Here is a 27,524-nt window from a genome sequence, read left to right on the forward strand (position 1 = left end):
GGAGCTTGATTTACTCGATTTTATGTCCTTCTGAATTTTTTTTTTTTTTGAGAAATTTGTTTGAACTTTTAGAAGAACTACGTTGTCCGCATCCAGAGAAGAACGTTTCACCAAAAATCTGAATCTGTGACTCTTTCTGCCTCCCTAAATTTGCAGTCAACGCAAGCTCATTGGAGATCACATCAAGGTAGTAGGTTGCCAGCCTTTTCGGGAGTTGACCAGACGGTTTTGTGTATCACCGACTGAAGTGTGCAGGGACAAGCTCTTCTGCTTTACTTCTGCCATTTGCCTCCACGTGGTTTGTTCCTCCACTGTCGTCCGACGTAAAAGACAGCGGTCAACACGCCGCGACTCACGGCGGCACGTCGCTTCCAGTCGCAGTCGAGCTGTTCGCCTCCAAACTCTAAATATTTTTGAATAATTTATTATCTTTTCCTTGTGATGCTCTAAATTCTAACAGTTAATTCGGATGACTTTCCAGGCACCATATCTCGTCGGCGATCTTTCTTGGGAGTGATTATAAATCCACACTCCCGTCGGACTCCTGCTGCGTGCTGCTCAATTTGCTGCCTGCCACATCCACTGAGCCAGTGGGAGTTGAGGATGATTTCTTTATTCGATCACTCTGTTCTCAACTCAAAGACTTTGTGAAGGTTCGCCATTAGCTACTGCAATGAGGGAGAAACCAAAGGTTGTGGTTGGCTGCCACAGGCCGGCGGCGGCGGACGCTATCGATGGCAGTAGCATTTTTTCCCCTTTTTAATAAAAACTGTCTATTCATTTATTAAAGGAGTTTGAAAGTTTTTGCATGTTGAAAGGCAAAGAAAGAAAACCGGAAATGAATGTGTTCGTCATAGAAATGCTACTCATTCTTCATAAAAGGCATCATCATCTGTCAATTATTGTTGAAGCAACACCTCAGGTCATGATGGCATAAAATACAAATACATTTCTCTACAAAATATATAAGGCCATTGGTAGCCTTGTTAAGGATTCTCTAGCAGAATGGAAATAAGCAATTGCTCATCGACGGAGATCATAAATCCACCGCTTGCCTCTCTGTCCAGGAGGCTCCAGTCAGTTCTTCGAAAACCTTTGCAAGACATCGAAATAGTCAGGGAAGGTCTTTCGCGTGCAACCTGGGTCATTGATAGTTACAGGAACATCGCTGCAGGCTGCTATGGAGAATGCCATCGCCATCCTGTGATCATCATATGTATCAATTGCAGTTACGTTCAACTTTTCCGGGGGAGTAATGATGCAATAATCAGGGCCTTCTTCCACTGTTGCTCCCAGCTGATACAGGCAATGAATGAGTAGGGAGAAGCAAGGTATCTGCGTAAAAAGAACCACCAAATATTTATTGCCTATACCTTTCGAAGTTCTGTGCAAATGGCTATCATCCTTTCGGTCTCCTTTACCCTCCATGAAGCCACTGATCCATTTAGAAAGAAACATTCAGTTTGATAAAAAAAAAGCCACCATTGCAAAAGTAGAGCAAAATGTGACACATACCATCTCTTATGGCTGTAGGACCATCAGCAAACAGTGCAACGACGGCAAGGGTCATGGCTACATCAGGCATCTTGTTCATGTTGACATCGATACCACGCAAATGCTTCTTAGAAGGATCCCGTGGCGGACCAGTAACAGTTACAGTATTCTCCGTCCACGAAACCTTTGCTCCCATTTTCTCAAGAACTTCGGCAAATTTAACATCGCCCTAGAAATAAGGGAGAATGAGAGAGATGGGTAAAAAAAAATGGATAGAAAACAATGTAAATTACCTGGAGACTGGTAGTTCCGCAACCTTCTACGGTGACAGTACCACCAGTGACTGCAGCACCTGCTAAGAAATAACTAGCACTCGATGCATCACCTTCGACATATGCATTTCCAGGAGACCTACCATAAGGAACATCCAAATGATGGTAGCATTTCATCAATTAGTTTAGCGATGTTATAATTGATACTGAACTTTAGAACTTACTTGTACTTCTGAGCACCCTTGATGAAGAATCTCTCCCAGTTGTCAGAATGCTCCACCTTCACTCCAAAGCGTTCCATCAATTTTAAAGTCATTTCAACATATGGAATCGAAATGAGCTTATCAATGATCTCAATCTCGACATCTCCTTGAGCTAAGGGAGCTGCCATGAGCAAAGCGGACAAGTACTGGCTGCTAATTGATCCAGAGAGTTTCACCTAATGAGAATGGTGAAAGAATAAAGAATAAGATAAAGGAGATTAGTATCAGAAAAAGAGAGAAGAATATGAAACATAAGCTCATTTATATTCGGAAACATACAACAAAGTCTTTAAGTTCATCGTGGAAGAACAAAAAAAAAAATCCAACCAAATTAATTGTCCAGATACTGGTTTAGTATATGGTTCTTTTTCAGGGATACTGCAGCAATAAATGATGTACTCAACGTTTAATTACTACAAAGATTGCACAACATGACTTATGCACTGCAGCTATTAAGTCAGGTTTCTAACTTGATTTAGAGTCATAGCTGCAAATTTGGAGTTAAGTATATAAATTTCTTAACTTCACCATCATGTCAAATCCTAAAATCCAACTATTTGGGGTCAAATATATGAACTTTAGTACTCCATTGAACTCTATGCTATGCACCGAAGTATATGTGAATGTCATAAGAATATAGTCAAGCAATGGAATAATTACCAAAACCATGTGGCACTAAGGAATTTGTTACCATCTATCTGTTTGCTAAATTCATGCTATTTACAGCTTTGTTAATCAAAAATATCAAATTCAAATTTATGATAAAAATAAGATTGACTTGATAAGTAAACTGATCATAACTGCTAATGGATCCAAACCTTTTTTTACCTAAAGACTGGATTATAAAGAGGCTAATAGAAGGTTTAGGAGAGAATCAATGTAAAAAAATCTTACCCATCAAGCAATAACAACCTTGGGCATGTTTCCAAGTAGGGAAAGAAAACAACAATGAAATAAAGTAATAGAAATTTTTTTCCAAAGTTACACTCTTCTTCAGTTTCTGTTGGTGGAAAAGACTGGAGGGAAGAAAAAGGTTGAGAAAATCTTCCCTAGTTTTCCTCAAAATTGCTTTTGTCTGATTTAGACAGAATACTTACTTTCAAGTGCTTTAGAGCTCAAATCTGAGCCTCAAAAAATAAAAAATAATTCACTTTTGATTTATGTTTTTTTTATCTTGTACAAATAAAGTTTGAAAACAATCTTCTTCCTAGTCTCTTCCTTTCTGCAATTGTTTCCCTAAACAGAGTCGTGATTCACAGCCCCCATCACAAGATTAAAAACTGACCCATTTGCTCATGCATTTTTTACAACATGTTTTCATGATTAAAAAACACAAAAAGATATCCATAGTTCCTTAGCCTTTGAAACTTTCACATAATATATTGGACCATGTATGAAGCGAGTCTAACAACTGGAAGGTAAGCATAGCAATTCTTTCCTTGATATCTCATGCTAGACAACATATGGTGTATGACATAAATCATAGAACAAAGTGTTAGCTCGTTGAGAATCATGATCTGTTGCTGTATGCAACATACAGATTAAGGTTCAAAACAGGAGAGATTATGATTTAGTCGGATGACATAAGTTGCATGCAAATGCATGTCTGTCTGACAATTGTCAAGTTTCAGACATGCTGCAATGGTGTTAAGATTATTTGCATAATTTCAAAATAATTTAAGAAGGTATATGAACACTGATTGATGTTAAATGATCACCCTTATCAATGCAATTGAGCATAATCAAAGCCGTACTACACAATTTTGAAGAAAAATTACTCTCAGTATATCCCAAGCTTCATCAGGTATAATTCCATGTAAACAACATAGAAATCCATAACAAAGTAATGAGACATAAAAAAGCCATTTATGCCTTCATAGTGTTTAATTAAGACCAACTTGTAACCTAGAAAGTTTTGTTTTATGTATATAGCTGAATTGTTCCTTTAATTCATTGACAAGGAAAAAGAAGATATGCCATATACTATCCTTTTAAGCTTCTCTCCACTTTTCCCATAGGCAATCACAAATTCTTGTCATTTAGAAAAATGTAATGATTAGGATAGACAAATCTACATAGCCAAAAATACTTTGAGTGAAGGATAAGATACAAACTAGTGGAAGTAACTTCACTTAGACATAAGAATACTGGAGCTACTTCTGTGAATGAACTTGTAATTAGGTTAGTTATCTCATTCTATTATGGTTTTATATATCATATAATAGCAATATTTCATAAGTGCATCACATACATGATTATAAGAAATATAGTTACTCGATTGAATGACATACAAATTAGTATCTTCAGTTGGTTCAAGGCAAAATTCTACATGGTATGTCAGAAAGAAAGAACCAATTATTCTACTGAGTCAGTCGTTGATGCTCTTGTATGTGTAAAGCAAATAAGAGAAAATGCACTGGCAAGATAGAAGCAGATAAAGGTTTGTGAAAATGAAAGACAAACCTTGCCTCCCGGAAGACCTCCCTTTGCGTTCACACGAACAGGAGGACAATTGGTGCCCAAGAAACAATCAACATCTGCACCAAGCTGCTTCAATCCATCAACTAAGTCCCCTATGGGTCTTTCCCTCATTCTAGGAACCCCGTCAAGAACATAACTAAACACAAAATGAGACACGTTACAACAAAGCGAAATAAAGATCTTTTGCATGAGCAAAAACATTAACAACCTTGCATTTCCACCAGCAGCAGTAACAGCTGCTGTCAGTGGCCGCATTGCAGTGCCAGCATTCCCTAAAAAAAGTTTAACTTCATCGCTGGAAGCTTTACCCGCCGGGAAATGCCCGGCGCACCCGATAACAATTGATCTCTTAGTTTCAGCATCATCCTCCACAGAGAGGCCAAGGGTTTTAAGAGCAGCAAGCATATAACGAACGTCATCACTGTTCAGCAAGTTGTCCACCACAGTGGTTCCCTGGTCGAAATTGACAACAAGAAGATGCGCAAATTTTATCTTTTCCTTAAAACTCATCGAAACAGCGCATCCCAATAACCCAAAACCGAACGGAAGATTCAATCTTCGAACCAATCAACTCACCTCGGAGAGGGCCGCAAGAAGGAGAATCCGATTCGACAAGGACTTCGATCCGGGGAGTTTAACCGTTCCGGAGATCTCCTTAATCGGCTGAAGCACGATCTCCGACGCCGCTGACGGTTTCTCAGCTGCCACCGCGACAGAGGCCGAAACTCGAAGTTGATTCCATTTACTCCGGCTATGCCCCGCCTTCAAGCTACCTAAATGTCCGTGCTTGGCTATCATTCCGACACGGAGAGAAGAAGGAACGGGCGACGGCTTACGAGATCCGCCAGAACCATACGACAACAGCGCAGGGTTCACCGCCACTCCCTTCGCCATAGCCGCCTGCGCCATCTCTCTCTCTCTCTCTCTCTCTCTCTCTCTCAAAAATATTTGGGGGAAGAGAAGACGAAGACGGTAGAAATAAACCCAAGCAGGCCGTGCCGCTTGTAGTACCCTAAGTCGTGACCAATGACGTTAACAGGTTCGTTGAGACTTCAGAATTACTATCCATCGTCGATGTAAAATCGTATCCTACGTCGTTGTTTACTTCATGTTCTCTTCTCACCAACCTCCATCCTTCGCGTCACCTACCTCAGCGAAAGCGGTGCGTTAGTCCAGCGGGACATAAGCTGATCCATCATGACCCCAGTGGCAGCGGGCGTGGGTGGTTGGGGAACGGAGTGGCGGAGCGAAGCTAGCGATCGCAGGCGGGGTTATTGTGAGGAAACGTGCATTTATAGTTGACTCACCTAATCCCACCGAGTTAGGTGGGTTTCATCCCATACTTGCAGCAAAATGATGAAATCCTCATCCCCAGGGCCTCCACCGACCAGACCCATGATCATTATAAGGGAGATAAATCACAGCACCCGAGCTAACATGAGACGGACCGGATGGGATACAGAGATAGGAAATTTATTCCCCCGTTACCACTGAGTTTCGACCCGACGATCTTCTTACAGCAACTTTCGTCCCATGCTATCTCGGATGACCCACGAGGTCAGAGGTTTCACCCCCATACGTTATCGAGCGAGGTGGTCAGTGAACGGAGGTTCACAATGTGAAGTTTAGGATTAAATCTCAAAATTGACGGGGTATAAATTTCTATACCCCTGTAATTCAACCTTTTATTTACTTATCTGTTTACTCATCAAAGAAAGTAAATTATAGATTTAATTTATAATCGACCTCCTCCAAATAATTAAGAGAAGAACTTCTCATTTTAAATCTTTTCTTTTCTTACATAAAACTGAATTAAAGTGAATAGGAGCGGAATAAAAGAGAGGTAAAAACTCAATTGATTTTATTTGATTCATAGTCCAATGACTATTATTTTAAGACTAGACATTCTTAATTACTTTCAATGGATAATTTAATATATATTTTTTTCCGAAGAAGTAGATTCAAATAAATATGAAAAAGAATAGAAACAATAGTAAAAGATTGAGTGCAATTGTTGAGGTAGATTTTCATTCCCGTGAAATCTGACTTGATCGTTTGTCATTTCTTTTTATGGATTGATTGTCTGATCAAAAGTTTTAGTCGACCAATAACACTGTGTTTCTAAATCTGTAGAACATGATTATATCTGTGCCATACTGGCCGGATCAATTGACTGAACCTTCTGTTTAATCGACTGAATCCTCTGTCAACTCAAACTTTATTTAATCTACAAAATAAAATTAGCACAACAATAATACACTAATAGTCCTGCAAATCAGTGTTGGATGGATATATAAATACATGTATGAGACAGTTAGGACGATCTTGATCTTAATTTAGAAATCTTCATTAGTTTCTTTTAGTTGGATTAGCATATAAAATGTCAACCTCACTATACTCTCTCCAGAAACTTATCTTAATTTACCGGCCAAACATCAAGTCCTCCAAGCCTGTTTAGATTTTAACTGTTCAGCATCTAAGATGTTACCAGAGCTTCTACTTGATTCGATATCAGTTCTCTAGACCTAGCGAATTCATCTGCCAGATGTCATATCCATTTGTCCCATCTAAACTTTCTGTCTGATTTCACGATCTACTGAAACTTCCCCTACCTAATATCGAATTTAACTATTCTACTTCTAAATTGAACTTTTAACAATATCAAAATATAAATTAGATTATTGTACTTCTCTGTACCAACATAACTAACTGAGCACTGTCGGGACATTCAAAATGCCCTTCAGAATATGAATGTAGATTTCAAAAATTCTTCTCATTTCAATGATTAGCAATGATAATTGAAAAAAAACTCTATAAGTCTCTTTCCTTTCATAATCTTAATATAATTCAGTCATTAACAATGATACATTACTTTAATAAACTAGTGATGCGACAAATATAAATTTTTTAGCTATTTAATATGAAGTCTAACGGTGCCAAATTCATATCTATCCTTAATCTCATTTCTATTTTAATTTGAATCTGAAATGTCCACTCAGTAACTATTTGATTCTCGGACAAAGAACAATTTTATTAAGGACTTATGAACAAAAAAACCAAGCAAGATCATGAACAAAATTTAATGAAGCTAATCCACATAATGGAAGTTACACATGAGAGGATGCTGGAATCTTTTTTTAAATTGTGATTAGTCTTTGTCATTGCTCTAAATGAGCACAATAATATTAATCTAGATATCCAACTCTTAGAACTAATTAATCCTAGAGATGACCATCCGACCACCAGGATAAATTAAAAACTGCTAATAAAAATTTATCCAAATGATCATCATTCTTAGATCAACTTCACTGAAGAGAAAACCCTCTATAATGTATCATAACTGAGATCGAATATTAGATCCCTTGATTATCTATTAGAAGGCTTAACTATACACCATTACCTCGGTACTACAAATTTAACTTGTTGCAAGCATTTTAGGAGATAAGATCCACAATGATGCAGGAAGTGGCCCAGAAAAAAGCTTACACAGATGAGTAAATAATATTTATATCAAAAATCAAAGAAATTAAGTTTGAGATAAAATAAAATACAAAAGCAGCAAAACATCCACGGCTACAATCTTCAGATGTTCTATACATGAACACAAGCCCATCTTTTTTAAGGCTCTATGCATCGTCGCAGAGTTAAAAGGATTACCCAAAAAGACTTGTATAAACTACTGCGAATGAAAATTATAGACCAAGATACCTTCTGCGCAATAAACCTTTCATCCATTGATTCCGAAGATTCGGACCTTATGCATGTTGGGGAACTTGGCAATAACCAAAATTGCCACCGCGAGCGTGTTCAAGAAAAGCATTGGATGATGGTAATTAGTAGTATGCGAGGCAATCAAGTATCTGTCAAGAACTAGAGAGTCAAATGCATGAAACAGAAGTTAAATACTTTCACATGTCAAAACATAAGGATAGTCTTTGAGATGATTATGACTAAGTAGCCTGACTTGACATGGTGACAGGATGACAGACTGTGTGCGATTGAAGCAGAAATTAGTATGAAAAGCACGAATAAAGATGAACTACTCCGGCAAGGAAAAATAAAGAAAAGGAAGATCATTCAAAAAGCTAAGAAATTACCATGAAAGTAACCAGCAGTAGGTATACAGATTGTAGAAGCCAGTTTAAGCTTGTACTGCCTAATAGCATAGCAGGTAATGATCACTATGTAAATTAAACAAAAAGACTTAAACCTGAATATTTTTTTGGGAGAGAATGAAATTTTAGAATCAGTTTTTGGTCTTCAATTCTGATCATGATCATGAGCAACACAACATGTGCTAGTTGCATTTACCTTATGGTTATCTAAGAATGCTCGACTCTACTGATTCAAATAGGATATCTTCCACATATTGCCAAGACAAAGCACTTGCTATCAATAAAATGATGCTCATGTGCCAAAAGCCAATGATTTCAATTCCTATGCGTTCCTATGATAAAGAAAATGTGATGACTCGAAGGTATTAGATAAAGCGTATCACTTGACATCCCATATGTATATAGCTAGATATTAGAGGAAAAAATAGACAGGTGAAGGTAAAGGTCTTCTTTCATCAGATCCTGGAAAAATAAAGGAAAACACCATATTGTTTTGTTGTGAACAACAGGAAAACATACTGACCATCCACACCCAACCTTGTTGGCGTGCAATGCACAATATGGACCATGGAACTCAGGAATCTCTAAAAAAAATTGAGAAAGTCAAGAAAAATTCAGTCACTAAGAAAATACAGAAATCAGTGTAGCAATACTGTTAAAAAGAATTCCATAACAAAATAAAAACATAAGTGCCTCGATTATTGGAAAGTCCTGGGGTAGTGATATGCAGGAAATATAATTAGTTAGGTTTAGAGTTTAGTTACATATGCAAATAACGAAATACTTGTAGTGCATGAATAAATCTACAGAAGGCAATATGTAGGGACATGACCAGTCACCTCGGATGGTATCATGAAATTAAGTAGGACATTTTTTTGGGGTGGGTGGGTGGGTTGGGGATTTCAATTTTTTTTTCTTGTACAGTAGTTGGTGAAATCAATTCTCATATGCGGAATCTAAAGTATAATGTCACCATGTCATGAGGTAAGCAATTTTAGAAAATAAATAAACCTTTTCTTGTTAGCTAACACAATGTTATTCACAAGGAAAGGAGAGTGCATTCATTTCCCATAAAACATCATTTAGTAATTACTATAATTAACCAACATTAACAAGGATAAGCCATCGTAGTAATGCTTGTACATCTAAAGGCATACTCAGCATGCCCACTTCCTTATGGGTAATGTATCCACACTTTCTGAAAACTAAATCTCATTGTGTGAGGATACACATTCTAATAGTTCCATTTATCACGAATTTCTTTACTTCCATGGAGATGAAAAGTGGGATTCAAATTTTCATGTCTCAAGAGAGGCCACAACTTGTTTGGAATCAACCATTGGAAATGATTTCTAATAATTCCTAAGGAATATAATTTGATTTTTATATTTTGAATGATATATCTGCACATCTAAAGGCATAAGCAGCATATGCTCGCGTCCTTATGACTACTGTATCCACACTTTCAGAAAACTAAATCTCATTGTGTAAGTTAACAAATCCTAATAGTTTCACAGAGCATGAATTTCAAACATTAATCCTTACTTCCATGGAGATAAGAAGTGGGAATCAAAATTTCATGTCTCAAGAGTCCATGACTTGTTTGGGATCAACCATTGGAAAAGATTTCTGATTTCATGATTGAATAATAATTCCTAAGAAATATAATTTGAATTCTTATATTTTAAATGTGAAAAAGAAAATTGGAATTTGTTTGGAATCATGGCAATGGGGCGGGTTCAAACCCGGCCCCGTAATAAACTCGCAGGTCTAAGGCAGGTCCTGAGTTTAACCGGACCCGCCCCAAACCTATATATATATATATATATATATATATATATATAGTTTATTAATATAATTATATTTTTTCTTATATTTTAATTAAAATTTTATTTTATAATATTTTAATATTGAAATAAATATATTTTAAATATAGCGGATCTAACCCGGACCCGCCCCGCCGGGTTCACGGGGCGGGGCGGGTCCAAAGGGAGGCGAGGCGGGTTCTGGATTTGGCCAAACCCACCCCAACCCGAACCGTTGTCATCCCTATGTATCAATGTATTTGCATTTTACCTGTATGATGTTATGATATCCTTTTGCTTAATAAATTTCAGAATGTTTCAATCAAACATAAAACCAAGTTGGACTAAATCTCCAAATCCTGAACTTTCTTTCTGCAATTATTGTTTCCATAACTTTATTTTCCAAACACAATAGTCAAGTAAATATCTTAGTAGAATTCCCATTTTATAAAAACATTATAATTGGCCACAGAGAAGAGTTTTCAGTTCAAGAATGCATCGATCACAAATCCAGCCAATTTAGATCGTGCGTAACATGAGCTTCTTTGAAATTCCAATTCTCACCTTTTGTAATTTTTCAACTTAGGGATCTACTAAGCTATTTGAATTACTATGACAGTTCTATATGATTCTAAGATCACAAATAAGGAATAATTGGAATTTCAAGGAAATATCAAGAGCTTATAAAAGAGGGGTTCAAAAGCATAGTACTCACAGGACAACAGGTACAACAATCATAAATTTCCTGTTACGTGTGAGTTGCTTCCCATTATCTATTTGCTCCCACCATGTCAAATTATTGTAGATACCCTGGTCATCGGCGAATGGAGTCCCCTTTTCCCAATGGAAGAAGTAATACGTAACCTGGAAAAAGTTTAGAAATAAACTAATATTCAGCAGAGGAAGAAATCGTTTACAACTAAAAGTTCAGGTACTCATGCGGTCATGCGAATCAATCCAAAAAACGCAGTTAAACTAAAAAACCGAATCAGTCCTATAGACACAGACAAACAAATTAAGAGAATGGTAGAATTGTTTAATGTAACTTTGAACTGTCAGACTTTGACATTAACCATTCAATTTAGCCAATAAATATCAAACTTTTAGCTCTATAAGTTCAATCAGTAGCACCAAATATATAACTCGTCTGTAGCTGTTCAGAAAGAGGAGCTGATAATAGATAGTCTAGCGGATATAGTGATATGACTGTCCAAAGGAGAAATCTATTTTTTATGATTCCGAGCCTAAACCAATGAGGAAATAGAAACAAAAAAGAATTCGAAGCCAGGGAGCTCCAGGATGTTTGTCTTTGCTCTCCTTTTCTCAACTGCACTTCAAAATGACGAATAGATTCGACAAAATCCCAACTTTTTTGAACTAAAAAGAAGAAACTGAATCCAAAACCCCTCTTTCTGAATATTACGAACGAGATCTTCAACGACCATGCAAGAAATAAAAACAATAATAATAAATAAATAAAAACACATCGGAATGAAGACAAAAGGTCAGGGCTTGGCGGGCGGCCTACCGCAAAGTGGGAGAGGTTGACGACGGTCCAGGCCATGCCGGGCGAGCAGCCGAAGACGGAGAGCACTAGGAGCCAGTAGAAGAAGAGGATGAGTATGTAGATGGTCCAGACTCCAGGGTACATGAACCACTCCGTGTTCTTATTCAGATCCGTCGGCTGCACCGTCTGCACGTAGAGCATCGCCATCGCAGTTTCGCACTTCCCCTCCTCTAGTTATCGAATCCAATTAGAGGCACGGCGGTTGAATAGTAATCGCGAGCGATCGACGGAGAGGAGACGAGGACAAGGATCAAAGAGAAGGGCTCGATTTTGGACTTTCTTCCTCTCCGTCGGCAGATGGAGAAGAAAAAGAGGACGCCCAACTTTTATGTTTTTTCCTCCAAAAGTTTCATTATATTTCTCTTTAGTCAGAAAGTTTTTCCACAACGAATTTATTTTTTTAATATTTAATATTATTTTGATAAAATTTTAATTGGGCGTCAAAATAGCATTATATAATTCTTAAAAATTATATTATTTATCATTTTTTTCTTTTTAATATTAAATGAAAAAATTACGTGAGGAGAAAAGAGAGGGTGGTATTTTATGAAAGAGAGAACAATAGAAATCAATTTTGAAAAAATAAAAAACAAATAGAATGGCTCTTTAATGGTAACAAAAGGTTATTATATAGTCCATCGTTAAGTGAATAAGGGTGAGAAATTTTTTTCTAAAAATATTTTTTTAAAAAAATATATGGTTGTTGAAAATTGATATATGATCTATTATAATAAATCTATTATCATTTAAAATGGACACTAATAATATTTGATAAGAGGGTTGAATGTCACTTTTTTTATAATTTTTTAAAAAATAAGAATTATTGTACAACCTATTTTAGACAAGAAAATATTTACAGTAATTACATTAATACTATTAATATACAAATTATGGTAAATTAGATCTTGAAATCTCAACTATAATTTCTGCCATAATCTTAGCAATTGATATTGTAATTATCTTTGCCATTGATACCCCTCAAATTGATGCTGGATAATCAGAAAGCATTAATTTGGTAACTATAAAACTGTATTATTGTCATGAGAGAATCTTAGTAAATACATTAGCAGTCTGTTAAACAATGATGATATAAGGTAGAGAAATGACATTGACATCATATGCTTAACAAATAGAGTAACAATATACTTTTATGTGCCTGGTGCACTCGTGAAACACTAAGTTAGCTATAATTTGGATAGCACTAGTATTATCCGCATGAAGCGAAGGATGTTCCATTTGAGGAAAGCCAAGCTCATCCTCAAAGCCAAATAATCTCAGAACATGCAGAGGACATAACATGATATTCAGACTCAGTGGAGGATTTTGACACCCCGATCTTCCTTCTTGCTTTTCCAAGAGACAAGAGAGTTGCCAATGAACATGCACTAGCTAGTAATGGAACGTCGAGTATTAGAACAATCAGCCCAGTCAGCATCAGTATATGCAACCAAGTGAATAGAAGAATCCATAGAAAAGAAAAGACCTCTGGTAGAAGTGCCTTGCAAATAGCGAACAATGCGACGAATAGTAGCCAAGTGAAGGTACTGAGGGGCCTGCATAAATTGACTAACTTGTTGGATAACAAAAGAAATGTCATAATTCAAGCTCCCCACTAAACGTCTATAGAAGGAGGGATCAGGAAGAAAATCACCCTTATCACAGCGACATTTAACATTCACTTCCAAGGGAGTATCAACAGATCGACCATCTCGAAGACCTGCCAATATATTTATCTCTTGAATATATTTATGCTGATTTAAGAAAATACCCATTGTTGTAGAGTTCACTTCAAGGCCTAAACAATAGCGTAAATGACCTAAGTCTTTCGTATGAAAAGAGCTTTGAAGGCGCTGTTGAAACTAAGAAATCAAATTAGAATCAATCCTTGTAATAATGATATCATCAACATATACTAGGAGCAAAACAATTCCTTTAGAAATCTTGCAAAGAAACAAAGAGGAATCATATTGACTCTGGACAAAAGAGAAGCGATAAGCATGGATCGAAACTTATCAAACCAAGGATGCAGAGTTTGTTTTAAACCATGGAGTGACTTTTTTAGTTTACAAACATCAGAAAAAGGTGTAGAAAATAATCCTGATAGTTGAGTCATATCAATTGCTTCCTTAAGATCCCTATGTAAAAAGGCATTCTTGACATCTATCTGTCGTAATGACCAACCCTTAGAAATAGCAATAGCTAGAACAAGTCGCATTGTTGTCATTTTTGCTACTGGTGCAAATGTCTCCTCATAATCAACTTTATACTCTTGTTGATTTACGAGTACCACCAACCTTGCTTTGTATCGGTCAAATGAGTCATTAGATCTCATCTTAATAGAATATACCCATTTACAACTAATGTGTTTGATATCAGTGGGACAAGGAATAATATCCCAAGTATGGTTCTCTTGAAGAGCTTGAAGTTCTTCTTGCATAGCTTTCTCCCAACATATATGTTTAGTGGCATGAGAATAAGAGGTAGGAACTGTAATATTAGCTAAAATAGAAAAATAAATCATACCAATCAGTAGGACGACTAATACAATTAGATCTTCGATGAGCCACTAAAGTGGGCACTGGATCAGAGTTAGGAAGGATTTGCAATGATGGGAGTTGTCATCACTGATAGATAAAAGTAGGTTTAAAATGCTCAATGGAGAGAGAGATATCATCAAAGCTAGGAAGAACAACACCGTTTAAAGGGAGATATTGCTGTCGAAAATAGTACTCATGTTCAAAGAAAATCACATTTCTAAAAACACGCAGTCAATTAGTGACAGCATCATAACACAGAAAAATCCTTTATGAGTAGTGTTATACCCATAAATGTACACCTTGCTGATTGAGTTATAAGCTTGTGACATTCATATGGAGGTAAGTGAACAAAGCAAACACATTCAAAAGTGTGAAGCATATGATAATCAGGTTGTATACCAAATAGACAAAAATAATGAGAATCAAAATTCAATTGTTGAGAAGATAACCAATTAATTAGATAAATTGTAGTCAACAGAGCTTCCACCCAAAATCTAGGTAGAACTGATGCCTCTAAGAGTAAAGTATGAATCATATCCAGCAAGTGGTGGTTCTTCCATTCAGCCACCCCATTCTATTGAGGGGTATAAGGGCATGATCGTTGAGATATAATACCTTTCTGTTGTACAAAAGCTTGGAAATCATGTGACATATACTCACCACCATTATCAGATCGTAAAACCTTAATGAAGGTGGAAAATTGAGTCTCAAAATAAGACACAAAAATTCTGAAAACAATTAACACTTCAGCTTTGGTACGCAGAAATTATATCCATGTGAAACGACTATAGTCATCAATGAATGTCACAAAATATTTATACTACGCATGTGAAATGATAGGAGTAACATCACTATGTATAATCTCAAAACATATATTAGCACGAGTACCATAAGTAGGAAAAGGTAACACTTTACTTTTTCCTAGTTTACAAATAGAGTAATCAAGAGAAAAACTATTAGAAGAACACTAATGTTTGTTGCCAAGAAAATCATACTTCATCAAATGAGACAATATCACATTATTTGGATGACCCAATCGTTTATACCAAACGTCAACCTTATTTTCAATAATAATATAAGCCAAAGACAAAGTTCTAGCAATAGTAAATTGCAATGGAAATAATCTGTCCACTTTAGGCCGGCCCCCTCGTGATCACCTTCCTTGACCTCTTATCCTGCACAAGATAACTATGACGAGAGAAATTTATATCACAATTATTATCCACCATCTGCCCAACAGAAATTAAACTAGTAGATAATCCAGGAGAGATCATGAAAGTAAGGTCCAATATCACCAATGGCTATAATTGGAAGATTACTACCATTAGCAATCTGAATATTTTGTTTACCAGTATACTTCTAAAGATTATGCAACCAATTTGGTGATCCAGTCATATGATTTGATGCTCTAGAATCAACAAACTAAGGAGAAGAAACAATCTTAACTTGACTATGAAATCCAAGAGTAGAAAATGATGTGATGATCATCTCTTGGACCATGAAATCCAAGAGTAGAAAATGATGTGATGATCATCTCTTGGACCATTTCTGGAGTAGCAAAAGATTGATTTGTGCCAACAATTGTGGCTGTAGAACTGATAGTGGTAGGGTTTGAGATAACAGCCTGAAAAGTTTGGCCTCGTCAATTTTTTGGGCGTGTAGGACATTGCTTGATAGTGTCTCCATTCTGTTTACAATAATTACAAAAATTTCTTATCATAATTGCGGGCAATATGTCCTAACTCTTTGCAACTCTAGCACTGCATTGGTCCCTTTCCTTGGTTCTTTCCTTGAGCCGCATAAGCAACATTAACAACCTCAGATATTTCTTTGGACGAACCTAGAACAACTTGTGTAACCATTCTTTGTTCTTCACGTAAAAAGTCTCCAAGACATATATCCAAGGAGGGGATAAGATTTCTATTCAGTAATCTAACTAGTGCAACTTCAAATTTTGGCCTCAATTTCATCAAAAGTTGATCATGTCTACTATCTTCATGAATTGCTTGAAGACTGGCTAAAACTTCTTTAGGTACCTTTAAATAGATAAGATCAAAATATTCACTCCATAGATTAATAAATCCAGAATAATACTGCTCAATAGGGAGATTATCTTGACTAAAGTTATCAATCTCAAGTTCTAGTTGAAATCGTCTTGCAGTGTTATCTTGATGTTATATGCGTTGCAGATAATCTCACATCTCCTTAGCCGTACTAAAGGAACGTGAATTGTTCACCATATGAGGTTCAATAGAACTTAAAATCCAAGAGATAATTTGAGCATCCTTTGCCTCCCATTAACTAAGTTATGTAATTTCTTTAGGAGTAGGCGGTGGGTGCATGGTATCTCTGGCGTAATGGCCAGGGGTCGATTCTCAGGAACTAACGACCTGGGGTTTACCCCGCCATGCGCCTATGCCCTGTGTACCTGCATGAACCTCCCTCCATATCCGTGGGGCCGATACTAGGGGGGCCGCTAAGGTAGCGGATCTACCTTTTTAGGAGCAGGATCAGATTCGTCAATGTGATACCAAAGTTTTTTTCCTTTCAGAAATATTTTGAACTGAAATTCTCATTTTGCATAATTTTTTCCTGTGAATTTGATAGTCAAAGTCTCTGTAGACATTCTTCTAAGAAAATTCTCAGTAGATATTATTCCAAACAAAATAAAATCTCTAAGCCAAAGTTTTTGATCAAAAATTAATCAACCTAAAAGAAAAAAATGACAGCAAACAAAAAAACTTTGTAAGATGGAAATAAAAAAAAACTGATAGAGATTCAACGATTTAGTTATGAATTTCATAGGTGGACTCTGATACCATAATAATATTTGATAAAATGACTAAATGTCACTTTTTTTTATAATCTTTTCTTTAAATAAAAATTACCATACAACCTATTTTAGATAAGAAAATATTTACAACAATTACATTAATTTCCGCTAATCTACTTTAGGTAAGAATATATACAATAATTAATGCTAATCTATTTTAGGTAAGAATATATACTGCTAATAGGTAAGAATATATATTGTGAATATGAAATATGATAAATTAGATCTTAAAATCTCGACCATAATTTCTACTATAATCTTAATAACTAATAGTGTCATAATCTTTACCATTGATAGGCACCTAATGAAAACAGAATGATTACTCTTCAAGCTAATCATTTCAAAAGTGAGAAAGTACAATGAGTTTCATCAATTCATCCTCTAATCTTTTGTCTTATTTACGCTTAATATCATAACTTATGTTTATCCCTAGTTGCGGCTGCTGAACACCTATATCTATTAACATAATTACTTTATTTATTATAGTAAAAAAAAATTATGCTCATCTCAAATACGCTCATAATTCGTCCAAATTATATGAAAAAAGATAAATTAATTAATCTTTATCAAATTATAATAAGTATATTATTCTCCAACCAACTGAGTATTGCGTGGAAACAATAATTACTTTATTCATCATATGCTTAACGACAATGAGACAAACATGCACATCATTTTGTCATATATATATATATATATATATATATATATATATATATATATATATATATATATATATATATATATATATAAAGTAACTATGTTAATAGATATAGGTGTTCAGCAGCCGCAACTAGGGATGTAAATGAAATAAATGGTTCGCGAGTTATTCGGAGTTCGATTCGATAAAAAATTTGTTCGAATTCGTTTGTTTATCTTATCGAGCCGAGCTCGAGCTCGACAGTTTTATCGAGCCGAGCTCGAGCTTAAGGATATTCGACTCGTGAACTCGTGAACATGTTCGTTTATAGGCTCGCGAGCCAAAAAAACGAGCCTTAAAACGAATCTTAAACCGAACCAAAAAACGAACTTTAAAACGAACCAAAAAATGAATTTTAAAATGAGCCTTAAAATGAAATTTAAAATGAGTCAAAAAACGAGCTCTAAAACGAGTCAAAAACGAGCTCTAAACGAGCTCGAAAATGAACCCGAGCTCGCTTAACGAGTTAGACTCGTTAACTTTGATAATCGAGCTAATAATGAGTCGAGTTCGAACTGCTCGCGAGCTTGATAATTCTAAAACGAGCTGAGCTCGAGCCTTGTGATAAAAGCTCGATTCGAGCTCGAGCCGAGCTCGAACCCGAATATAACTTAAACGAGCCGAACTCGAGCCTAATACTGTTCGGCTCGTTTACCTCCCTAGCCGCAACAAAGTAAATTTTCATAGATTTACACTGCATGATTTTCTCATGCACAATTTATGGGGTGGAACAATTTCAAATACTTTAATTTAGAATTCAACAACAATAATATGTGGTTCCAATATCAGTCACACTGCAAACACATCTCCCCCCAGCACCATTCTATAGAAAGCCAAGATCAAAAGAATCGCCATTAGAATAAATAAATAAATAGAAGCAGAGATCTGGAGAAGGTAGACAGAACCATTCTAACACATAATTACATCAGTATATTAATTGTTTGAAGAGTTAATTATTGTTTTGTGTTGGAGGTGCGAACAGTTACGCCATGCAAGTATTTGGTGTACCCGTACAAGCTGAGCTTGCCATCTTCTTGTCTGATCCAGTCTTGTAGAAAGGAATGATTAGTATGAGTGAGGATCAGTTCCTGCAGAGGGGGTAGTTTTATCATGATCTAGATAATTTAACTAGAAACAAAATTTACTTGTACAGTACAAGTCGCTATGTATGGGTATATCTACTACCTGAGCTAGCTCTTCCACCGAAACAATCTGATTACCCTCCTGCTCAAAGTGTTGAAATGCTGTGTTTGATATTTGTTCCCATTGTTCCAAAGCTTCCAGCTGATACGGGCTGATTGCAGCAGCACAAAACTCATCAAAGTCCATCCTTCTTTGCGATAGCACATCCAACTGTGAGTTTTTAAATATCCCAAACTTCACAATTAACCCCAATAACAGAAGATAGTCTTGCCTAAACAACAAAGCCCTTAACTACTAATTAGCAAGAAGACAAGATGCCTCACTGAATTTATAATCTCAGGAATTCTTGATAATTTCATTGCTTCGGTTGCATTTTGTGAGAGTGCCTGCATGGAGTATGAAAGAACAGGCATCTCAAATGTGTATGACACTATCACCCAAAGAAAGGGGAAAAAAGAAACAAAATTATAAACAACTGAAGAGCTTGAATGAAATCAAATAGGCAAGATACCATTTGAAAGTTTTCAAGGGAAATCAGCCCATCTTTATTTGGCTGTAGTAACTTAAACTGCAATTCCAGATAGGAGAGTTCATCCTCAGTTATAGCTTTCGACAGTGCCTGTGGAAAGAAAAAGTAAGATTATATAACAAAGTAGGCAAAAAAAAAATCCTGATATAATCTAAAATTCTGTTCAGAATCCCCAATAACTGTGAAGAAATACTCCGTCCTTTATTGTACACTACTTTTTTTGGGTGATCACTTAACAGAAAATAGCTATGCCAAATTGGTTATAACTCATGCACCACTAAGCCAATCCACCTGACACGTATGGCAGGTACCTTCAGTGCAGCCCGTTTTAGAGGAGTAGCGAGGAGGTACGATTTTGTTAACCTATAAATAAGCATATCCAAAGGAATTTGCCTTTGATCATTTCGCAACCATGGGTGAGCTGCCACAAAAAACATATTTAATATCAGATGAAAACCACGAGAAAAAGAAGTTACAAAAATAAACAGTAAAAGAGTGATTTAAATAATTTAGAGAATGGAAGATAAATATATCATTTAGTTATTTGATGAGTCTCATGTGTTCTACAATCCATAACATAAAATTTGGGTGAACACAGTTAAACAACTTACTCAAAGCCTGAGCAGCTGTCATTCTTTTCCTGTAGTCTTTATTCAACAGCCTTTTCACAAAATCCTTAGCTTCTGCAGATACATCAGGCCATGGTGTATCATCAAAATTAGGATCAGCCCTCAATACTGATCGAAAGATTCCTGATTCCGTCCGTGCCCAGAAAGGTCTACTTCCACATAGTAGAATGTAGGTTATAACACCAATGCTCCACATATCTGCTTCAGTGCTGTATGATCTATGTAGGACTTCAGGAGCAACATAGTATGCACTTCCAACAATGTCATTTAGTCTTTCGTCTGTGACAGAAATATTCCACTCTTTAATAATAGCATAAAATCATGCAAAAAGCTAACTCATATATGGTAATCAATCAGCTACAGAAGATATCGGAAGTCATGTGGGAAATCCAAATACTACCACCAATGTTTGCAACTATCTCAATTCAAAGGAATAAATAATATACTGAGATGCCAAATATGACATCAACAATAGATATTTATTACCTGGTCTAACAAAATCAGAAAGACCGAAGTCAATTAACTTCATCGGAGAACTTTCATCGTTAGTTGTGAAGAGAAAATTCTGTTACAACATAGAGAAGAAGACATCAGCAACACGCATGGGTTTTAACTAAGGCAAGAACAAAAGTAAATGCAACTCATTTCAAACTTATATAATATGCATTAAGCAAAAAACAGTGGACCTCTGGCTTTAGATCACGATGAACAACACCTTGAAAGTGACAAAAGGCTACCACGCCCAATATTTGCGAAACAATTGCTTTTGCATCTATCTCTGCATATTTCCCTCCTCTTTGAAATAGAGGAAATTGAATTGAAAAAAAAGAAAAACAATAAGCACTACGCAGATGAGGGCTAAAAATGGAGATTCCTGATGAGTAGAAATTGATTTAACTTAAAGAATTCACTTACTTGGACAAGATTCTTTCTAATAACTCTCCACCTTCACATAATCTGAGAAAGAAAATTAGAGCAGCATAAATTGCACGTACCAAGTACACTAAAAGACTCAAACATTGTCTCTTATGAAAGCTATGAGAAGAAGCAATTAGGTAAAGGCTAAATTACAAGCATTTGTTAAAAAATAATGAATTTCTAAACAAACCCAAACAACCGGCACTTTCAAATTAATTACCTCAAATTGAAAGTAGCTAAACATTACAAGTTAAATAAACACGTGTAAATCCAAATGTATCATGTATATTGAGAACAAGTTTCTAGTAAAGTCAAAAGGAAATAGATAAGACATACTCCATTATGATGTAGACATTAATGGCATCCTCACATGCTTCATAAAATCTAACAAGATTTTTGTGCCCGGACAAAGCTTTCAGAATTTTAACCTCCCTACGAACATCTTCAATCGATATTGGTGTTGTCATCTGCAAAAAGAAAAATCTCATAAACCATATTTGACTTTCATGAAGTACTCAAATAAATATACAACTGCTTCAATGTTCTCTGGACAAACCTTGAACGAACTAGTTTCATATATAGTTATAAAGCAGTGTATATTTTTTCTTTTTGAATAATGATTGGTGAGTTTTAGCTAAGGGCAGGGCTGTAAATGAACCAAGTATTTGTGAACAAGCTTGGTGTTCGACTTGGTAAAAGCTTGTTTATGTTCGTTCAATATACATAAGATTAATTAAACAAACAAGTTTGAATAGCTCGTTAAGCTAAATAAACAAGCTTGAATACATATGTGTTCAGCTCGTTAACGTTCGTGAACAATGTTTATGAACAATTGTAACAACCCGGCCCTTCGACCCATTTGGCGGTCCATTTGGCGACTTCTCATGTCGTCGACTGTCGACCGTGCCGTTACTCACTAGGTCTTTCCACCCCTGGCCAGTGGATTTTTGCCTTCCCCAGGATTCGAACTTTAGACCTCTAGGCTTAAGTACTAGAGTTTATGAATTCTGGTAGCCAAGTGAGCGCCCGGAGATCTAGAGTTCGAATCCCGGGGAAGGCAAAAATCCACTGGCCAGGGGTGGAAAGACCTAGTGAGTAAGCACGGCCGAGGGTCGACGACATGAGAAGTCGCCAAATGGACCCCCAAATGGGCCGGGTCGTTACAATAAAAAGACGCCTTTTTATTGTAACGACCTAGCCCCTCGGCCCCTTGGGCGGCCCATTTGGCGGTCCCTTGGGTGGCCCAACTGGCGGCCCATTTGGCGACCCCTTAAGTCGTCGACCAATGACCCTCGGTCGTGTCGTTACTCACTAGGTCTTTTTACCCCCTGGCCAGTGGATTTTTGCCTTCCCTAGGATTCGAAGACCTCCAGACTAAGTACTATAAACTCTAGTACTTAGCCTGGAGGTCTAGAGTTCGAATCCTGGGGAAGGCAAAAATCTACTAGCCAGGAGTGGGAAGACCTAGTGAGTAACGGCACAGCCGAGGGTCGTTGGTCGATGACATAAGGGGCCGCTAGTTGGGCCGCCCAAGGGACAGCCAAATGGGCCGCTAGTTGGGCCACCCAAGGGGCCAAGGGGCCAGGTCGTTACAACAATGTTCACGAACCATATTTATTAATAAAATTCTTTTCAATATGCTAAATAAATAATAAAATAAAATAAAACAAATAAATAAATTTAAATTATCAAGTTCAATAACCAATCAAATAACTAAAAGTTTCAAACAATCAAACAAGCTTGAATTGAGAGTTTGATAACATCTAAACGAACCAAGCTCGAACCAAGCTTGAGCCACGCTCAAACCAAGCTTGAATTGAGAGCTTGATAACATCTAAACGAACCAAGCTCAAGGCAAGCTTCAAACAAGCTCAAGCTCATAAAAAATAAACCAAGCCAAGCTTGAACACTCATTTCAAAAGCTTGGTTCATTTTAAGCTCGGCTCGGCTCAGCTTGTTTACCGCCCTAGCTAAGGGTTTTGTATGTTGTTGAAAGTTACCCATTTCACAATGAATAAATTCAACATACAACCAACAAATACTAGTAAACTCTTTGATAATGTACAATCATATTTTTTTTCAGTAAACATATACAAAGTTTTGTCACATATGATGGATATTGCACATTTCAAGTAATGTCTCAGTCTACTGTTTTTGTAGCAGAGAACTTTGTATCTATTCCATCTGTATCCTATTTTCTGGGGGTTTAACAAATTGGCAAGTTCATTTCTCTTGCATTAGAATATTGCAGTCTAATACACCTAGAGGGTTTCTCCTTCTTTTTCACTTCATCAATTATCCTTGTCACTTAATGACTGTTTATATATAGGATCTGCAGCTATATGATGATTGTCAGTACATTGATTCCAACTTTCCATCTCTCCCTCCCTCTATATAGTTAAATGGGCAATTAGCCTTAAATGATTTGCACCGTTCTAGGCTTGTTAGTTGTTACCTTCATTCTCTATCTTTATGCTGCATTTAAATGAAATAAATGTCACTTACAACTAAAGACATGTGCGTACAAGTTATTCGAAGTTGTTAGGATACTCCATCAATCTATCAAATACCCCAAGTGCCGGAATTAGTTTTCCTAACCTCTCAAGACGAGAACTTGGTTATGGTTTAGAGACAACAAGAATTTCTAGTTTATTTTTATGGTGTTTAGGTGCTCTATTAAGGTTGCTACACAATAGTTTCCTTCTTGTTTTCATGTTCTAGTGTGGAGAGAGACCAGTTGGCCAAACCCGACTGAACTTGGTACCGTTGAGTTTTTGGCTTATGATTTCTTTCTAATTTTCCAGTCAGTTCTCCACCAGCTGCATTATTAACAATAAAAAGTAGTATATGTGCCTATGGGGATTTCTTCATATCTTGAGAAACAATATCTAACAAGCATGTCAAGAGATACTTAATTTGAAATTATTTCTAAAAGCAAGGTTGAGGAGGCAGCCCGAAAAAAAACTGCATATCCAACCTAAGCGTCAATGTATTCAAGAACAAGAACAAATGACAAAAACAAGAGCCGTATGACTAAAGACTAAAGTAGATCAAAAGGAAAACGATTAAACGAACGACATGATGGGAAAAGAAAAACGAATTTTTCGCTTATAAAAGTAGACATGTATATTTGGATAATGTCACGGCACCTTAGCTTTGGGGATGATCTTGACAGCAACACGTTGGCCTTTCATCTCCCCCTTCTTGACCGTGGCTAAACACGTATTCCCGAAATGGCCGCGTCCCACCTCCTTCCCGAGCTCATACTTCGACCCAAAGTTCTTCCCATATCCGAAGCTCTTATCAAGAGGCTGCTCCGCATCCCCCCCACCTTCGCCGGGCACGACCCCATTCTTTTTTTTCGTGGCACCCTGCCGTTTGGCCAGGGCCGCTTTGATGTGCTTCGCTGGCGATGGCGGCGGGAAGGGCCGTCGGAAGAACCGCTTCGGGGTGAACCTTGCCGGAGAACGAGATGCGCCACCACCTGGGAGAGGGCTAGCGGAGCCCGGGGGATAAGGGCTGGGCCAGGTGGAGGACGGGTGGACAGGGGTGGTGGGGGCACTGCCTCCTCCTGCATGGGGAGGCGTGGCACCAGATTCTTCCGCGTTGCTCGGAATTGTCTTGGCCCTCCGGCGTCGGCGTTTCCCGTCGTCGTCCTTGATGGAGCTTCTCGTACCGTGGCATTGCCCCATGTCGCCGCCAACTCCTCCTTCGCCGCCCCCCGATGACGCAGCTTACCCTTTTCTTCTCTTCTCCTTCCTTTTGTTCTCGAATCCGATCGATCGAGGGTTTAATCGGCACGAAGGCGGTCAAAGGCACGGCATCGGACGAGAGGAAGGAGCGGAAGACGAGGAACAGAGGAGTCGTTCGACGTTAAATAGCTGACCTCCCAAAGTATCAAACTTTAATTAATTACACTCGAGGGGCCAATATGTAAAACTAAAGGACTACGACCCAAACATCAATCTACTGTCGACCAAAAACACGACACGTCTTCCAATTCCCATTCAAGTGAAACGTGGAACACAATCAATGGATGAAGAAAGGTGTGCGTTGGTTGGACAACGTCATTGAACCTCAAACCGCTTAACAAATAAATGCAGATGAAGGTGGCTACAAACATAGCCGTTGGATATTGCAACCCAGAACTAGAATTAATGGCTCTGATGTAGGCGTGGTAAACAATTGGAGTTAGATATCGGTTGGCTGACGTGGTGCATAGATTTTTAATTATGACGGCACGTTTTGGGCTATTAAACGTGTTTTGCATGGGATTAGATGCTAATCCAATGATTACCTTTGATCAAATGCAAATCTATGAGCATGCTTATTAAGATAATTAGTTTTTTTTTTTTTTTGACTTTTTTGATATTAATGAGATGTCTTCAACGTGGACCAGAGGTTGCAGGTCATTAATCTAAATTAGAGTTCTAACTTCTTAATCAATAATATACGATGAGTTGTCAATTCCCTTTTGATCTCACAATTTATTTAATTTTTTATATTGTTGCATTTCTGTCGACAAATCCTAATAAAAATCGTAACTTCATTAATTATCAAAATTGTCTTGCCTGATTCACGCCTTCGTTGACTTCAAGAATACAACCCACCGGTCAACGCCCGACGCTTACTGTTTCAAAACAAACAGACACGTTCCTTAAATTGACTAATTGAGGCTGTTTTTTGATCATTGTTTTTCAAATCTTTCTTGTTGTTTGCCTCGTGATTTGCCACTGTTTGACTTTTTCAAAAGGAAATCCACGCTTGACCAAGGCTATGTCGGTCCAATTAAAAATGGAGAAAAAAACTCAAAATTTAACAAGACTAGTCAACGATTCAATTTTTCAAAAACGCACGAACCAGGGCATGTGATAGTTGACTTTCTCAATACATCCTCGAAATAACTCAGTCCCTTCCAAAATGTGACTGAGTTAAATTGCAATTAAAGAATTAGTCAGTCACCCCAAAGATTTGAACAATCAACTTTTTCTTCCTTAGATTGAATGAGGATTTTCCAAAAAGTCCTTAAGATATTTAAACTCAGAATAATTTTGTATAGTTTTTGACTTTTTTTTATATGTCATAAATCTAGATGTTATAATCCAATTAATCTTGAAATAGACACTCCGACCCCACATTTCTCCATCAAGTAAATTCAAGAAGTATAATATTTTCTTACGTAGTGCCCCAACTTCATCAATCTTAATTATTCAGAAAATATATCTGGCCTTTTACAATGCAATCCAAATACATGAACTATTTAAGACATGGGGTATTGTCACATGAGGTCTTGGGGTCGAAACTCTACATGACCGAGCATAATCCCCCTCATGTCTTGACCATTTGCACTAATGGCTAGTAGTCATCCGTGATTTACCTCCTCCGTGTTGGCCTAGAGACGGGTTGACGGGAACACTAGGGACAAACGAATCACCTTTTGCCACATGAAGTATCAACTTTTTCCTTTTAGAATGAATGAGAATTTTCAAAAAAATCCTTAACATATTTAAACTCATCATAATTTTTAGCAGTTTTAGACTTAGCTTTCATTGTGGAATTGCAGTGTCAAAATCATCAAACCTTTCTTGACCAGGCAAATCAAATTTGTGATTCCTAATTTGAATACTCAAGATCTAATGACTTCCTGAGAAGACTAGGAAAATGTTGTGAAATGTCAATTGGCTTGGATTGCAAGACAGTTAGACTTTCTGAGGCTCACACATGATGGCATCCAATTTGAACTTGTTTAATGAGGATGACCATCAAAACTGACCTTAATTCGTACTATTTAAGATATTGCTTGATCCATGGGCAATGAAGTTTATGAAGTCTAATCAATGAGAAAAAAAAAACTTTTGAATTGAGAAAAAAAGTCTATAAAAAAGTAATGAAAGGCAACTGGAGATGTTGAGTAGTTTCCCAGAAATGCATGAAATGAGGAAACATTCTGGAATCTGATTTCCATTTTCAGTCAAATATATGTTTGAATTTTTTGAGGAGTAAAAATTATTTTCTGAAGGATTTTCCAATGTTGAGGAGGAAAACAAGATTTTTATATTTTTGGGGGATAATGCAAATAATAAAAGAGCAATCAATCTCGCACCCCAATATAACAATCATCAAATCTCACTGATTTCTTATGAACAAATATGGAACTGACCTTGCAAAGGCAGCAAAAATGAGTAAAAACTTTTCCACGAGTTTATGGAAAATTTGTCTTCTGTAATACAAATTTGGA

General features: G+C 36.9%; 3 protein-coding genes across 3 annotated transcripts; all 3 read right to left on the reverse strand.

Annotated features, from left to right (window-relative positions):
* Positions 1-851: 851 nt before the first annotated feature.
* Positions 852-5,473, reverse strand: LOC122053367 (3-phosphoshikimate 1-carboxyvinyltransferase 2). The gene is made up of 8 exons (XM_042615389.1): positions 5,087-5,473; positions 4,719-4,963; positions 4,493-4,646; positions 1,991-2,205; positions 1,788-1,905; positions 1,516-1,723; positions 1,374-1,435; positions 852-1,296 (listed from the first exon to the last, which is right to left on the reverse strand). Exons 1-8 carry the CDS (start codon positions 5,417-5,419, stop codon positions 1,078-1,080), a joined length of 1,554 nt encoding a protein of 517 aa, XP_042471323.1. The 5' UTR covers positions 5,420-5,473; the 3' UTR covers positions 852-1,077.
* A 2,528-nt stretch (positions 5,474-8,001) lies between these two features.
* LOC122053370 (uncharacterized protein C119.09c-like) lies at positions 8,002-12,334 on the reverse strand. The gene is made up of 3 exons (XM_042615391.1): positions 11,959-12,334; positions 11,146-11,294; positions 8,002-8,370 (listed from the first exon to the last, which is right to left on the reverse strand). Exons 1-3 carry the CDS (start codon positions 12,142-12,144, stop codon positions 8,238-8,240), a joined length of 468 nt encoding a protein of 155 aa, XP_042471325.1. The 5' UTR covers positions 12,145-12,334; the 3' UTR covers positions 8,002-8,237.
* A 6,464-nt stretch (positions 12,335-18,798) lies between these two features.
* LOC122053371 (CDPK-related kinase 3-like) lies at positions 18,799-25,143 on the reverse strand. The gene is made up of 11 exons (XM_042615392.1): positions 24,436-25,143; positions 21,623-21,753; positions 21,284-21,325; positions 21,055-21,163; positions 20,855-20,933; positions 20,351-20,647; positions 20,051-20,160; positions 19,722-19,829; positions 19,534-19,596; positions 19,253-19,420; positions 18,799-19,155 (listed from the first exon to the last, which is right to left on the reverse strand). The coding sequence occupies exons 1-11, from the start codon at positions 24,976-24,978 to the stop codon at positions 19,021-19,023; spliced, it is 1,785 nt and encodes a 594-aa protein (XP_042471326.1). The 5' UTR covers positions 24,979-25,143; the 3' UTR covers positions 18,799-19,020.
* Positions 25,144-27,524: the final 2,381 nt, after the last annotated feature.

This window comes from Zingiber officinale, chromosome 3A (assembly GCF_018446385.1).
Source record: "Zingiber officinale cultivar Zhangliang chromosome 3A, Zo_v1.1, whole genome shotgun sequence".
Lineage (NCBI taxonomy): Eukaryota > Viridiplantae > Streptophyta > Magnoliopsida > Zingiberales > Zingiberaceae > Zingiber > Zingiber officinale.